Genomic DNA, 16,099 nt, shown 5'->3' with positions numbered 1-16,099 from the left:
ATTTTGAACTCCAAACACCTGAACCAACAGGATGCAGCTTAAAAACAGTCAAACACAGCTCTCATTAATATTAATGACAACATGCTGCTGCTTCAATAAAGACATAGTGACTTCAGCTCTTAAACTCTTCCAGCTCCACCAGTGGCTCCATCTATACAAACTGATGTTGTTGACATTTGTTTCAGATTCTACTAAAGATCCTAAAGTTTTGACAGAGAACAAACATGTCAGGCTGAAGTTTGGAGGAAAGTCAACAAATGATTGAGAGAAAATGGAAAAGATTTTCACTTCATGTAACGGTGACGACATTTAACAAACATGCTGAGTTTGCTCTGAATATCTGAGTCACTTTGACTTTAGTCTCATCACTTTCTAGTCGTGTTGGAAGAAGAAAATACTGAATATATATTTGTTGATGTGAGTGTGGAAAAAACTTGGATGTGATTTAAAGAGTGAAACTTTTTTCTTGTTAAATGAAGCTTTGAAATCTGTAGCTCAACATTGCTCTGCCACAGTCAGTGGACTAAACCACAGAAGAAGAAAACAGACTTTACCATGAAGATCCTCAGTGTGGATCAGTATAATATCAGTGTGATGTCTGCACTTTACTGTCAGCACAACTTTCACATCATATTCATCTCAGCACACAAGTAAACAATGGAGTCTGACCTCAGAGTCTCCAGTCCACAGTCTGGACTCTGCAGAAAACCACACAGATCCTTCACTCCTGAATCCTGCAGGTTGTTTTCACTCAGGTCCAGGTCTCTCAGATGGGAGGGGTTGGACTTCAGAGCTGAGGCCAGAGAAGCACAGCTGATCTTTGACAACCTGCAGTCACTCAACCTGAATAAAGAATAAAAGATGTGAGTTTAGGAGACAAAGTTCCTGCTTGAAAGCGTTGAGTGTTTCGTCATCTGTTCAGAGCTGAAGAAGGTTGAGAATGTACAAGTTTGGAAAATGGAAACTCCAAACACCTGAACCAACAGGATGCAGCTTAAAAACAGTCAGATACTAAAAGTCAAACACAGCTCTCATTAACTTCAGTCACTATAAACATCACAGATCATAAAGCAAAGAGTGAAGAGACATTTCTTTCTGTCTTCATGTGGAATATTTGCTTTGTATGTGAAGAAATATAAAAGTCAACTGAAGGTGAAGATGAAATTGTTCCAAAGTAAAGAGTCAATTAGCAAGTGTTGGATTTTGAATCTTCATTCAATGAGTTTGAAATATGAAGCTGAACAAGATGCTCAGTGTGGATCAGCATCAAATCTCTGAGCTCAAATCTCCTTCAAAAAGTCCCACATTCACACTCAGGTTTAACAGTTTGGAAGAAAGTTTTCAAAGTGTTCACCAAGGTTTCAAATCAAATCTTTCATGTTGTGTGAAATAATAGTTTGAGCCTTTGATGTTTTGAGTGTGACTGAAGTTTGTGTTGAGAGTTTGAGAAGCTGCAGACATTCAGCACATGTGCAGTGTGTTGAATGAGACATTTCATCACATTCCAGTCATGTGTCTTTGGTCCAAAGCAAGTTCAGCTTCATCCAACACTCTCTGCTCACACATTTGAATCTGCTGTTCCAGCATTGCATTCTGGGATTCCTGGCCCCACCTTCCTGGTGGCTGTCAGCTTAGGGGGGTCTGTGTCCCTGTGACAAAGACACAGTGGGACGTTGACACCCAGTGGGCTCAGTGATTGGTCGGCTGTGTGGAGCTGAGAAAGGAGCCAGGGTTTGAACTTCTCTCTCTGCTCTGTTTTCATTGGTTCCACAAATATTTGTGTCCCTGTTCAGCTCAGCAGCTGAGTGTAGCTCTATGAATGTCTTCAGGAGACACTGTGTGAAAATGTCCTCTCCGTATTTAAACCATGGTGACGTGTCCTCTCTGTGACAGCAGGCTTTTCACTGTGCCTGTGAGTGAGGCCATTGGGAGCAGCTATGAACACTTGTGCCTTCAGACCTGCTCACACGTGTTGTACAGATCAGTTCTTGTCAAACATCCTGATCTCAATGAGACTTTGTGAATAACACAAGCTCAACTCAGTCAAACTGCTGACACTGTCAATGTGGACTGTAAGAGTCAGAATCCAAATCATTTTCAAAGCTTTAAAAATCACTTTGAAAATCAGAGTCAGCACTTTCACAACTTCCTTTCAACCATTTCACACTTTGAATGTTAGAAATTCTGAAGGAGATTTGACCTAATAAATACTGAATAAAGCACAACTTTCACATCACATTCATCTCAGCACACAAGTAAACAATGGAGTCTGACCTCAGAGTCTCCAGTCCACAGTCTGGACTCTGCAGAAAACCACACAGATCCTTCAGGTCTGAATCCTGCAGGCTGTTTTCACTCAGGTCCAGGTGTCTCAGATGGGAGGGGTTGGACTTCAGAGCTGAGGCCAGAGAAGCACAGCTGATCTCTGACAACCTGCAGTTGATAAACCTGAATAAAGAATAAAAGATGTGAGTTTAGGAGACAAAGTTCCTGCTTGAAAGCGTTGAGTGTTTCATCATCTGTTCAGAGCTGAAGAAGGTTGAGAATGTACAAGTTTGGAAAATGGAAACTCCAAACACCTGAACCAACAGGATGCAGCTTAAAAACAGTCAGATACTAAAAGTCAAACACAGCTCTCATTAATATTAATGACAACATGCTGCTGCTTCAATAAAGACATAGTGACTTCAGCTCTTAAACTCTTCCAGCTCCACCAGTGGCTCCATCTATACAAACTCATGTTGTTGACATTTGTTTCAGATTCTACTAAAGATCCTAAAGTTTTGACAGAGAACAAACATGTCAGGCTGAAGTTTGGAGGAAAGTCAACAAATGATTGAGACAAAATGGAAAAGATTTTCACTTCATGTAACGGTGACGACATTTAACAAACATGCTGAGTTTGCTCTGAATATCTGAGTCACTTTGACTTTAGTCTCATCACTTTCTAGTCGTGTTGGAAGAAGAAAATACTGAATATATATTTGTTGATGTGAGTGTGGAAAAAACTTGGATGTGATTTAAAGAGTGAAACTTTTTTCTTGTTAAATGAAGCTTTGAAATCTGTAGCTCAACATTGCTCTGCCACAGTCAGTGGACTAAACCACAGAAGAAGAAAACAGACTTTACCATGAAGATCCTCAGTGTGGATCAGTATAATATCAGTGTGATGTCTGCACTTTACTGTCAGCACAACTTTCACATCACATTCATCTCAGCACACAAGTAAACAATGGAGTCTGACCTCAGAGTATCCAGTCCACAGTCTGGACTCTGCAGAAAACCACACAGATGATTCAGTCCTGAATCCCGCAGCTTGTTTTCACTCAGGTCCAGCTCTCTCAGATGGGAGGGGTTGGACTTCAGAGCTGAGGCCAGAGAAGCACAGCTGATCTCTGACAACCTGCAGTCACTCAAACTGAATAAAGAATAAAAGATGTGAGTTTAGGAGACAAAGTTCCTGCTTGAAAGCGTTGAGTGTTTCATCATCTGTTCAGAGCTGAAGAAGGTTGAGAATGTACAAGTTTGGAAAATGGAAACTCCAAACACCTGAACCAACAGGATGCAGCTTAAAAACAGTCAGATACTAAAAGTCAAACACAGCTCTCATTAATATTAATGACAACATGCTGCTGCTTCAATAAAGACATAGTGACTTCAGCTCTTAAACTCTTCCAGCTCCACCAGTGGCTCCATCTATACAAACTCATGTTGTTGACATTTGTTTCAGATTCTACTAAAGATCCTAAAGTTTTGACAGAGAACAAACATGTCAGGCTGAAGTTTGGAGGAAAGGCAACAAATGATTGAGACAAAATGGAAAAGATTTTCAATTCATGTAACGGTGACGACATTTAACAAACATGCTGAGTTTGTTCTGAATATCTGAGTCACTTTGACTTTAGTCTCATCACTTTCTAGTCGTGTTGGAAGAAGAAAATACTGAATATATATTTGTTGATGTGAGTGTGGAAAAAACTTGGATGTGATTTAAAGAGTGAAGCTTTTTTCTTGTTAAATGAAGCTTTGAAATCTGTAGCTCAACATTGCTCTGCCACAGTCAGTGGACTAAACCACAGAAGAAGAAAACAGACTTTACCATGAAGATCCTCAGTGTGGATCAGTATAATATCAGTGTGATGTCTGCACTTTACTGTCAGCACAACTTTCACATCATATTCATCTCAGCACACAAGTAAACAATGGAGTCTGACCTCAGAGTCTCCAGTCCACAGTCTGGACTCTGCAGAAAACCACACAGATCTTTCAATCCTGAATCCCTCAGGTTGTTTTCACTCAGGTCCAGGTGTCTCAGATGGGAGGGGTTGGACTTCAGAGCTGAGGCCAGAGAAGCACAGCTGATCTTTGACAACCTGCAGGAACTCAACCTGAATAAAGAATAAAAGATGTGAGTTTAGGAGACAAAGTTCCTGCTTGAAAGCGTTGAGTGTTTCATCATCTGTTCAGAGCTGAAGAAGGTTGAGAATGTACAAGTTTGGAAAATGGAAACTCCAAACACCTGAACCAACAGGATGCAGCTTAAAAACAGTCAGATACTAAAAGTCAAACACAGCTCTCATTAACTTCAGTCACTATAAACATCACAGATCATAAAGCAAAGAGTGAAGAAACATTTCTTTCTGTCTTAATGTGGAATATTTGCTTTGTATGTGAAGAAATATAAAAGTCAACTGAAGGTGAAGATGAAATTGTTCCATAGTAAAGAGTCAATTAGCAAGTGTTGGATTTTGAATCTTCATTCAATGAGTTTGAAATATGAAGCTGAACAAGATGCTCAGTGTGGATCAGCATCAAATCTCTGAGCTCAAATCTCCTTCAAAAAGTCCCACATTCACACTCAGGTTTAACAGTTTGGAAGAAAGTTTTCAAAGTGTTCACTAAGGTTTCAAATGAAATAATAATAGTTTGAGCCTTTGATGTTTTGAGTGTGACTGAAGTTTGTGTTGAGAGTTTGAGAAGCTGCAGACATTCAGCACATGTGCAGTGTGTTGAATGAGACATTTCATCACATTCCAGTCATGTGTCTTTGGTCCAAAGCAAGTTCAGCTTCATCCAACACTCTCTGCTCACACATTTGAATCTGCTGTTCCAGCATTGCATTCTGGGATTCCTGGCCCCACCTTCCTGGTGGCTGTCAGCGTCCCACAGTTTGTGTCCCTGTGACAAAGACACAGTGGGACGTTGACACCCAGTGGGCTCAGTGATTGGTCGGCTGTGTGGAGCTGAGAAAGGAGCCAGGGTTTGAACTTCTCTCTCTGCTCTGTTTTCATTGGTTCCACAAATATTTGTGTCCCTGTTCAGCTCAGCAGCTGAGTGTAGCTCTATGAATGTTTTCAGGAGACACTGTGTGAAAATGTCCTCTCCGTATTTAAACCATGGTGACGTGTCCTCTCTGTGACAGCAGGCTTTTCACTGTGCCTGTGAGTGAGGCCATTGGGAGCAGCTATGAACACTTGTACCTTCAGACCTGCTCACACGTGTTGTACAGATCAGTTCTTGTCAAACATCCTGATCTCAATGAGACTTTGTGAATAACACAAGCTCAACTCAGTCAAACTGCTGACACTGTCAATGTGGACTGTAAGAGTCAGAATCCAAATCATTTTCAAAGCTTTAAAAATCACTTTGAAAATCAGAGTCAGCACTTTCACAACTTCCTTTCAAGCATTTCACACTTTGAATGTTAGAAATTCTGAAGGAGATTTGACCTAATAAATACTGAATAAAGCACAACTTTCACATCATATTCATCTCAGCACACAAGTAAACAATGGAGTCTGACCTCAGAGTCTCCAGTCCACAGTCTGGACTCTGCAGAAAACCACACAGATGATTCAGTCCTGAATCCTGCAGGTTGTTGTCACTCAGGTCCAGGTGTCTCAGATGGGAGGGGTTGGACTTCAGAGCTGAGGCCAGAGAAGCACAGCTGATCTCTGACAACCTGCAGTGACTCAAACTGAATAAAGAATAAAAGACGTGAGTTTAGGAGACAAAGTTCCTGCTTGAAAGCGTTGAGTGTTTCATCATCTGTTCAGAGCTGAAGAAGGTTGAGAATGTACAAGTTTGGAAAATGGAAACTCCAAACACCTGAACCAACAGGATGCAGCTTAAAAACAGTCAGATACTAAAAGTCAAACACAGCTCTCATTAATATTAATGACAACATGCTGCTGCTTCAATAAAGACATAGTGACTTCAGCTCTTAAACTCTTCCAGCTCCACCAGTGGCTCCATCTATACAAACTCATGTTGTTGACATTTGTTTCAGATTCTACTAAAGATCCTAAAGTTTTGACAGAGAACAAACATGTCAGGCTGAAGTTTGGAGGAAAGGCAACAAATGATTGAGACAAAATGGAAAAGATTTTCACTTCATGTAACGGTGACGACATTTAACAAACATGCTGAGTTTGTTCTGAATATCTGAGTCACTTTGACTTTAGTCTCATCACTTTCTAGTCGTGTTGGAAGAAGAAAATACTGAATATATATTTGTTGATGTGAGTGTGGAAAAAACTTGGATGTGATTTAAAGAGTGAAACTTTTTTCTTGTTAAATGAAGCTTTGAAATCTGTAGCTCACATTGCTCTGCCACAGTCAGTGGACTAAACCACAGAAGAAGAAAACAGACTTTACCATGAAGATCCTCAGTGTGGATCAGTATAATATCAGTGTGATGTCTGCACTTTACTGTCAGCACAACTTTCACATCATATTCATCTCAGCACACAAGTAAACAATGGAGTCTGACCTCAGAGTCTCCAGTCCACAGTCTGGACTCTGCAGAAAACCACACAGATCTTTCAATCCTGAATCCTGCAGGTTGTTTTCACTCAGGTCCAGCTCTCTCAGATGGGAGGGGTTGGACTTCAGAGCTGAGGCCAGAGAAGCACAGCTGATCTCTGACAACCTGCAGTGACTCAACCTGAATAAAGACTAAAAGATGTGAGTTTAGGAGACAAAGTTCCTGCTTGAAAGCGTTGAGTGTTTCATCATCTGTTCAGAGCTGAAGAAGGTTGAGAATGTACAAGTTTGGAAAATGGAAACTCCAAACACCTGAACCAACAGGATGCAGCTTAAAAACAGTCAGATACTAAAAGTCAAACACAGCTCTCATTAATATTAATGACAACATGCTGCTGCTTCAATAAAGACATAGTGACTTCAGCTCTTAAACTCTTCCAGCTCCACCAGTGGCTCCATCTATACAAACTCATGTTGTTGACATTTGTTTCAGATTCTACTAAAGATCCTAAAGTTTTGACAGAGAACAAACATGTCAGGCTGAAGTTTGGAGGAAAGGCAACAAATGATTGAGACAAAATGGAAAAGATTTTCACTTCATGTAACGGTGACGACATTTAACAAACATGCTGAGTTTGTTCTGAATATCTGAGTCACTTTGACTTTAGTCTCATCACTTTCTAGTCGTGTTGGAAGAAGAAAATACTGAATATATATTTGTTGATGTGAGTGTGGAAAAAACTTGGATGTGATTTAAAGAGTGAAACTTTTTTCTTGTTCAATGAAGCTTTGAAATCTGTAGCTCAACATTGCTCTGCCACAGTCAGTGGACTAAACCACAGAAGAAGAAAACAGACTTTACCATGAAGATCCTCAGTGTGGATCAGTATAATATCAGTGTGATGTCTGCACTTTACTGTCAGCACAACTTTCACATCATATTCATCTCAGCACACAAGTAAACAATGGAGTCTGACCTCAGAGTCTCCAGTCCACAGTCTGGACTCTGCAGAAAACCACACAGATCCTTCAGTCCTGAATCCTGCAGGTTGTTTTCACTCAGGTCCAGGTGTCTCAGATGGGAGGGGTTGGACTTCAGAGCTGAGGCCAGAGAAGCACAGCTGATCTCTGACAACCTGCAGGAACTCAAACTGAATAAAGAATAAAAGATGTGAGTTTAGGAGACAAAGTTCCTGCTTGAAAGCGTTGAGTGTTTCATCATCTGTTCAGAGCTGAAGAAGGTTGAGAATGTACAAGTTTGGAAAATGGAAACTCCAAACACCTGAACCAACAGGATGCAGCTTAAAAACAGTCAGATACTAAAAGTCAAACACAGCTCTCATTAACTTCAGTCACTATAAACATCACAGATCATAAAGCAAAGAGTGAAGAAACATTTCTTTCTGTCTCTCAGTCTGACCTCAGAGTCTCCAGTCTACAGTGTGGACTCTCCAGAAAACCACACAGCAGCTTCACTCCTGAATCCTGCAGCTTGTTGTTGTCACTCAGGTCCAGGTGTCTCAGATGGGAGGGGTTGGACTTCAGAGCTGAGGCCAGAGAAGCACAGCTGATCTCTGACAAACTGCAGGAACTCAATCTGAATAAAGAATAAATCATGTGGATAAAAATCATTTCTAATCCAATCAGATATGTCCTAATCAATGAGCTTTCACTAACATGAGTAGAGGGACTTTGTCCTTCTCTTATTGTGGATCATCATAATGTCAGCCTTCTACACACATCATCCAAATGTCACCACAACATTCATACAACTATTCATGTCAACACAGATTCATAACATGCTGCTGAGCTCAGTCAAGTCTGGAATTAGAAGATAAAGATCAAATCAGACATGTTGGACTAAAATCCTCTTCATCATTGAAGGTTTTACATGACCTTCTTCTTCCTGAGCTCCGTGTCATTAAACAACATTAAAGGACAAATTCACATTTCTTGACTTCAACCAACAGTCACACATTGATTTAAAGAGTCTTTGGTGGCAGTCGTCCTTCCTGTGGTCCACACTGACTGTGAAGTGGTCTCCTCCTAACACAACTACACTGTAAGAAATGACTTCATGAGTTCAGCTGTAGCTGAATGAAGCTGAAGGTGTGTGTTTCCTGATTCTACTCTCCTCTACACCAGGAGAGAAAACACCTGGTTCTGACTTATTTAACACAAAATATGGAAAGACTTTAAAGGAGCAGTGTGGAGGATTTAGGGGGATCTATTGGCAGAAATGGAAGATAATATTCATAATTATGTTTCAAGTGGAGTTTAATCATCTGAAAAGTGAATTTGTAAAAACAAAAAGACTCAATATAACATGAATAAATGAACAAATGAATGTAAAATGTAACAGTTACTAATAAACAGAAAAACTTAACAGCAATAATCACAACCAACTGAAAAATCTACATTTGACAAACACAACATTTAAAACATCTCCAGAAAAACACACAGCTGACCTAAAAATTATAAAACTATTATGAGAATAATGAGAATAATTTCATACTGTGTATATTTGAAAAAACCAAAGTACTAATCTACACTGACTGATAATGTTAAAGATCATGTCTGGACTTACACAGCCTTTCTGCAGTTCCCCACAGCTGGGATCAGTCTCTGTCGTCCCTCCACTGATGTGTTGTACTTCTTCAGGTCCAACTCATCCAGAACCTCCTCTGACATCTGCAGAACGTAGGCCAGAGCTGAACAGTGGATCTCAGAGAGTCTCTTCTCTGATCTGTTCTCTGACTTCAGGAGCTCTTGGATCTCCTGATGTACTGAGCGGTCCTTCATCTCCATCAGACAGAGGAAGATGTTGATGCTTCTGTCAGGAGAGATATCATATCTGTTCATCTCCTTCAGGTTGTTGATGGCTCTCTGGATGATTTCTGGTCTGTTCTCTGTCTGACCCAGAAGGCCTCCTAAGAGTCTCTGGTTGGACTCCAGAGACAGGCCATGAAGGAAGCGAACAAACAGGTCCAGGTGGCCATTTTTACTTTGGAGGGATTTCTCCATTGCATCACTGAGGAGGACATCGAGTGATGGGTAGCTGCTATTGTTATTTCCAAAATGCTTAAAAGTTTTCCCATTAAAAGACTCTGGCTTTGAGTCCCAGTGTTTGTAGTCTTGTCCCAGGAAAGTCCTCAGCTCACTTGTCTTCCTCTCTGTGTAACAGTGGAACATGTAGACTGCAGCCAGAAACTCCTGAATGCTCAGATGAACAAAGCAGTAGACCGTTTTCTGAAAGATCACACTCTCTCTTTTAAAGATCTCTGTACAAACTCCTGAGTAAACCGAGGCCTCTGTGACATCAAGACCACACTGCTCCAGGTCTTCTTGGTAGAACATGATGTTTCCTTTCTCCAGATGTTCAAACGCCAGCCTCCCCAGCTTCAGAAGAACTTCCCTGTCAGCCCCCGTCAGCTCCTGTGGACTTGTCTCATGTCCCTCATCATACTTGTGCTTCTTCCTCTTTGTCTGAACCAGCAGGAAGTGTGAGTACAGGTCAGTCAGGGTCTTGGGCAGCTCTCCTCTCTGCTCTGTGGTCAACATGTGCTCCAGAACTGTAGCAGAGATCCAGCAGAAGACCGGGATCTGACACATGATGTGGAGGCTTCGTGAAGTCTTGATGTGGGAGATGATCCTTCTGGCCTGCTCCTCCTCTCTGAACCTCTTCCTGAAGTACTCCTCCTTCTGTGGGTCAGTGAATCCTCTGACCTCTGTCACCATGTCAACACACTCAGGAGGGATCTGATTGGCTGCTGCAGGTCGTGTGGTTATCCAGAGGCGAGCAGAGGGAAGCAGTTTCCCCCTGATGAGGTTTGTCAGCAGCACATTCACTGAGGTGGACTCTGTAACATCAGTCAGGATCTCAGTGTTGTGGAAGTCCAGAGGAAGTCGACACTCATCCAGACCGTCAAAGATGAACAGAACCTGGACCTCTTCAAACCTGCAGAGTCCTGCTTCTTTGGTTTCAGTAAAGAAGTGATGAACAAGTTCCACCAAGCTGAACTTTTTCTCTTTCAGCACATTCAGCTCTCTGAACGTGAATGGAAATGTGAAGTGTATGTCCTGGTTGGCTTTGTCTTCAGCCCAGTCCAGAGTCAACTTCTGTGTTAAGACTGTTTTCCCAATGCCAGCCACTCCCTTTGTCATCACTGTTCTGATTGGTCCATCTCTTCCGGGTGAGGCTTTAAAGATGTCTTCTTGTCTGATGCTTGTTTCTGGTCTGGCTGGTTTCCTGGATGCTGTTTCAATCTGTCTGACCTCATGTTCATCATTGACCTCTCCAGTCCCTCCCTCTGTGATGTAGAGCTCTGTGTAGATCTGATTCAGAAGGGTTGGGTTTCCTGCTTTAGAGATCCCCTCAAACACACACTGGAACTTCTTCTTCAGAGCAGATTTAAGTTTACGTTGACAAACTGCAGCAACATGTCCTGAATGAACAAACAAGAAACAACATCAATGACTGATTCATAAAGAAAATATGACATGTTCATCCCCCTAAAGAACACACATGAACATGTTTCCCTCCATGTCTTGAGACGTTAGTAAATGTCCCATTTGTCCATCATGTTGAATCTTTAGAGAAATCCTCTTACTGCTGTGCAGACAGTCAGCCAGCTCCTCCTGCTTCATTCTCCTCAGGAAGTTCACTGTGATCTTCACAAAAGCCTCTCTGCTGCTCCTCCTCTGCTCTTCATCCTCACCGTCCAGCACCTCCTCATCCTCCCTCTGACTCTCTGAGCATTCTGGGTAATCTGGACTCACAACCTTCTGGATCTTCTTCAGCTCCTTCTTCACAAAAGTGACAATGTTCTCCTCCAGCAGCTGGAACAGAAAACTATATGAATGACACAATCAAAGTAAAACCATGGAGCCAAACATCAGATCCATGTTGGACACACTGACAATCCACTGCTCTAAAAAGTGCAGCATGGAGATTATTGTCAACACAACAGATGTCAAAGTAGTTGTTGTCCATGTACAGACCATAAATATGGAGTCCAGGTGTGTTTGATGCTGCTGGGCAGACTGAGCACTGGGAACCTCTGAGCTCTCCTGGTCCACTCTGTGGAGGAATCATGAAGAATTAGCTCACATTATGTTTGCAGCATCTGTGAGCGTTTTATGCTTTGTACACAAACAACAGCTGCTTTTATGTTCTGTGGTGACTGTCCTGATTAAAGCAAACACTACTGTGCTGAGACATTCTCAATGAGAGGAAACAAGCAATCAGTTCTGTACCTCATGACCTAAAGTCATCACAACAAGTCCACCTTTTAAATGATGAGTTTTAAGGACTCACACTGGGTTTGACAGAAGTCTCCCTTCTGCTACAGGACACTAATACAAACACTGGAACTGGATAGGTGCTGAGTTACAGGGAGTTTTAGTTCTGATCTGAATGACACATATAAGAACATAAGAAGTGATTTTCTTGAAAAGAGAAACATTAACTTTGCCACTAAAGCCTGTGTTTCAGCCTGATCATGTTCATATACTGTGTCATTCATGAAGCCTGGAGACAAAACACAATCACTTCATCTTTCATAGAAGACCAGTTATACAGGACAGCTGTCTGATACATTTTAAACTCAGCTGCAGCTCACTTCTTTGCAGCAGAGGGAGGCTGTCCTTTGAAATTAATGGGTTTATGCTTTGACATGTCACTCTTCATGGACACACAGCTGGGCTCAAGTACAGGGAAGTCTGGTCTCTGATGGATCCTGGTGGACACAGAGATTAGGACCATCAGGGACATGGGGACAGGGACAACATATCTATTATTCATACAGTGTTCTCTTAGTAAAGAAGAAAACATGTAGTCAGCTGCAGCTCACTTCTTTGCAGCAGAGGGAGGCTGTCCTTTGAAATATAGGGGCTCTTCCTTTGACATGTCACTCTTCATGGACACACAGCTGGGCTCAGGTCCATGTTCAGGTCCAGATCCAGCAGAGTCTGGTGTGTGCTGCTGCTCTGGCCTTCAACACAACACACACAGAGCTTTGAGTGTGAATAATGATGGTGCAGTGATGTGAGTGCTGAGCTCTGACATGGAGAAGAGTCATGGACAGTTAGAGATCCTCATCTCACCTCTGAACTTTTGGTCTGGATCTCATGGTCCCCACACAGACTTTTTTAGGGGGAGGGGCTCCCTCCTCTCTGTCCTCACACTGATTCATGATGCTGAATTCACATCCACATCAGCTCACACACACTTTCTACCTTCATCTGGAGAGAAAACACAAATCATTCATCTGCACATCAACTGAAATCATCCTCAGGTTCAGGTTCATGTTACTTTATTTGTACCTGTAGGTGGATTTGTTTTGCAGTCAGATGATCAGATGATGGCATCCTTTTGACAAATATACACAGAACACAAAGAAATGTAACACAAAACCAACACAGCTGACTGTGGAAGTGCTAAAAGTGCTTAAGGCTCCACCAATCAGGACATCAAAGAGAAAGAAGGGTCAATAAAGAATAACTCTGGTAAAAGGTAAAATAATAAAAACCTCTGGACTAAAACCAAAGTTAAGAGAAGTTAAAAAAGACAAAGAAGTTAAAAACTTAATAAAAATAAATTAAAAACCCACATAATAAATAAATATGAAATAAATCCATAAGTAAGTATGTGCAATGTATCGCTGCAGCTTGTTCAACTCTGTGACAGCAGCAGGAACAAAGCTGTTTTTATATCACTGGGTTTTACATCTTGGGACGATAAACCTCCGCCTGGAGGGAAGAAGCTGAAAGTGGCAGTGCAAAGGGTGGAGTCATCATTTAAAATGGAGGTAGCTGTCCTCTGTACCTGTCTGCTGTACAGGGACACTGGGCTTGGCTGGGACTCACCAAGCAGACGACTAGACCACTTAACTATTTGGTCTGAGGACGTCCTCTGTTTTAAAGTTGTCTGACTGAACCATGACACTAAAGAAAATGATAAAATGGATTCTATAAAAGAGAGAGAACATGCTCATTATGGTTCAGTCAATGTGAAAATGTACTAGTTTCCTTAAACAGTGTAAACGTTTCTGAGCCTTTTTACAAACCACTAAACAATTTTCTTCAAAAGTCAATTTGCTGTCAGTGATAGTCCCAAGATATTTGTAAGACTGCACATACTCAATGGTCTGACCTTTAATTACAGTGACTTGGTGCCTGTGGGGTTTCCTCCTAAAATCAATGAGCATATCTTTGGTTGTTGTAGCATTTAGCTGCAGGTAGGATTCCTCACACCACTGAACTAAATCATCAATGACTGGTCCATGGCTGCTCTCACCGTCCTGGAGGAGACTAACAATAACTGAGTCATCAGCACTTTATGATGCTTCTGCTGTCATGTCTGCTCTGACACATGTTTGTGTATAAAATCAACAATAGTGGTGACAACACACACCCTTGAGGAGAAACAGTGGAAGAACACCTTTGGTCAGACAATGTACTGTTGACCCTCACTCTCTGTGTCCTGTTGGTTAAAACATCCAGAATCCAACTCACCAGATTATTATTTAAATCAAACTGTTGTAGGAGCCTTTCAATTCAAATGTGAGGTTGGATTGTATTAAAAGCAGAAGAGAAGTCCACAAATAAAAGCCTGGTGTGTGTCCCATTAAAATCCAGATGTTTAAAAAGCATGTTGAGCAGAGTCACTGTAGCATCCTCCACTCCTCTGTGAGGCCTGTATGCAAACTGCAGAGGATCCAGTGCATGTTCAGTTTGCTTCAGGACCTCAGATCTGACCAGTTTCTCTAAGGTTTTCATTCAAATTGAAGTCAGAGAGACTGCTCTATAATCATTCAGTGTTTTGGGACCACAGCATCTTTCCAGAGCTTAGGGACATGTTGTGTCTGTAAGGACTTATTAAAACTATATTGAAACACAGGACTCAGTTCATGTGCACAGGACGTCACTAAACGGCCTCATATATTATTGGGGCTGTGACCTTTGTTCACTTTTACCACACAGAACGTCTTTTTGACATCACACAGATCAATGTTAAAGGGCATAGTGTCTTTAACTTTATGTTTCAGTTGCTGGGTTTCTGTGCTAAAATCAAAGGAATCAAAACAAAAATAAAAACAATTCAGAGCATTATCCGGCTCTGTGTCTGAGTTCCAACCATCTAAAAGAACCGAGTACTGAGCTCTGTGCTCTGAAGGCCTGCAGTAGTTTTCATGCTGAACCAAGTTTGTTTGCTGCCATCTTGTTTTCCAGTTCTGATTTGTAATCCTGCTTTGACTGATTTGGTAAATCATGGTTTGTTGTTGGGAAATATTTTAACACACTTACAGGGAATGATCATGTCCCTGCAAAAGACCATGTACGAGCATGTTATGTCCATCAATGAGTCCAAATCATCCCCACAGGACTGTGTGAAAACATCCCAGTCTGTGCAGTTAAAACATCCCTGGAGACAGAGACCGACTCATCTGTCCAGACCTTTATGTCCCTGATCTTTTCTCCATCATTTGTCCTGTAAAAATATCAGCTGCTCCTCCACTGATTGGCTCTTCTTTCCTCTTTCATATCTTTCACACAGGATTCAGAGACGACCATTTCCATTCACTGACACACAGATGGACTGAGATCCACTGATTTTATCTGACAATCTGTTTGTCTGCAGTGTTTCTGTAGAAAATGACTTGATGAAACAAGCTGCAGGTGATTATTCCACACAAAACAACTGAGACTCAGTTCATTTCTCCTCAATATTATTCCAGGGGCCCTTTTAGTTGGGGCCCCTGACACTTTCCTGCCTTTTCTAATAGTAAAGTCTGAACTATATGAAGCAGCAACAACAAACCAAAACCAAACCAAACAGCAGAGACACAGATAGACATCAATAAAAACAGCAAATATGTCCTGACAGACAGTTTTTCTGTTTGTACTGTGACCAGCCACAGAGATATAATCACCTATCAGAGCCGCTGAGATGCTTTATTGTGAGAGTATTTATGGATTTGGGTCTTTATCATCTAATTCATCAGGTAGAGTTTGTCCTGATAGGACCAGGAGGTCTCTGACTCTGTGGATGGAGTGTTAACTGTCTCTCTGAAAAACCCTGTCAGTCCCTCTGAGCTCAGTCCCGTAGAGTTCATCTAATGACAGAGAAAGTCAGAGCTGTTCTCCAGCCGCTGTCCGGCCGAGCTCAGACCGCATTTAGCGGCTCAGACTGCGGGAGAGCAGCGGCTCAGGTCCGCCTCCTCCACAGGCTGATTCAGGCAGGAAAAGCTGCCTTCAGTCAGCAGTAAGTGGAGCCACAGACTAACAAAGGCTCCGTGTTCAGCTACTGACCATCAGCTCACTCTGCTTCTAC

General features: G+C 41.8%; 1 protein-coding gene across 1 annotated transcript; it reads right to left on the bottom strand.

Moving 5' to 3' along the window:
- Window positions 1-5,808: 5,808 nt before the first annotated feature.
- LOC121188979 (ribonuclease inhibitor-like) lies at window positions 5,809-8,340 on the bottom strand (the record flags this gene model as incomplete). The annotated part of the gene is made up of 4 exons (XM_041048950.1): window positions 5,809-5,977; window positions 6,773-6,946; window positions 7,743-7,916; window positions 8,186-8,340. Coding segments are annotated over 4 exons (672 nt in total), but the record flags the coding sequence as incomplete, so codon positions are not given.
- Window positions 8,341-16,099: the final 7,759 nt, after the last annotated feature.

Source organism: Toxotes jaculatrix, chromosome 10, assembly GCF_017976425.1.
Source record: "Toxotes jaculatrix isolate fToxJac2 chromosome 10, fToxJac2.pri, whole genome shotgun sequence".
Lineage (NCBI taxonomy): Eukaryota > Metazoa > Chordata > Actinopteri > Toxotidae > Toxotes > Toxotes jaculatrix.
This window is presented reverse-complemented; position numbering and strand designations above follow the sequence as displayed.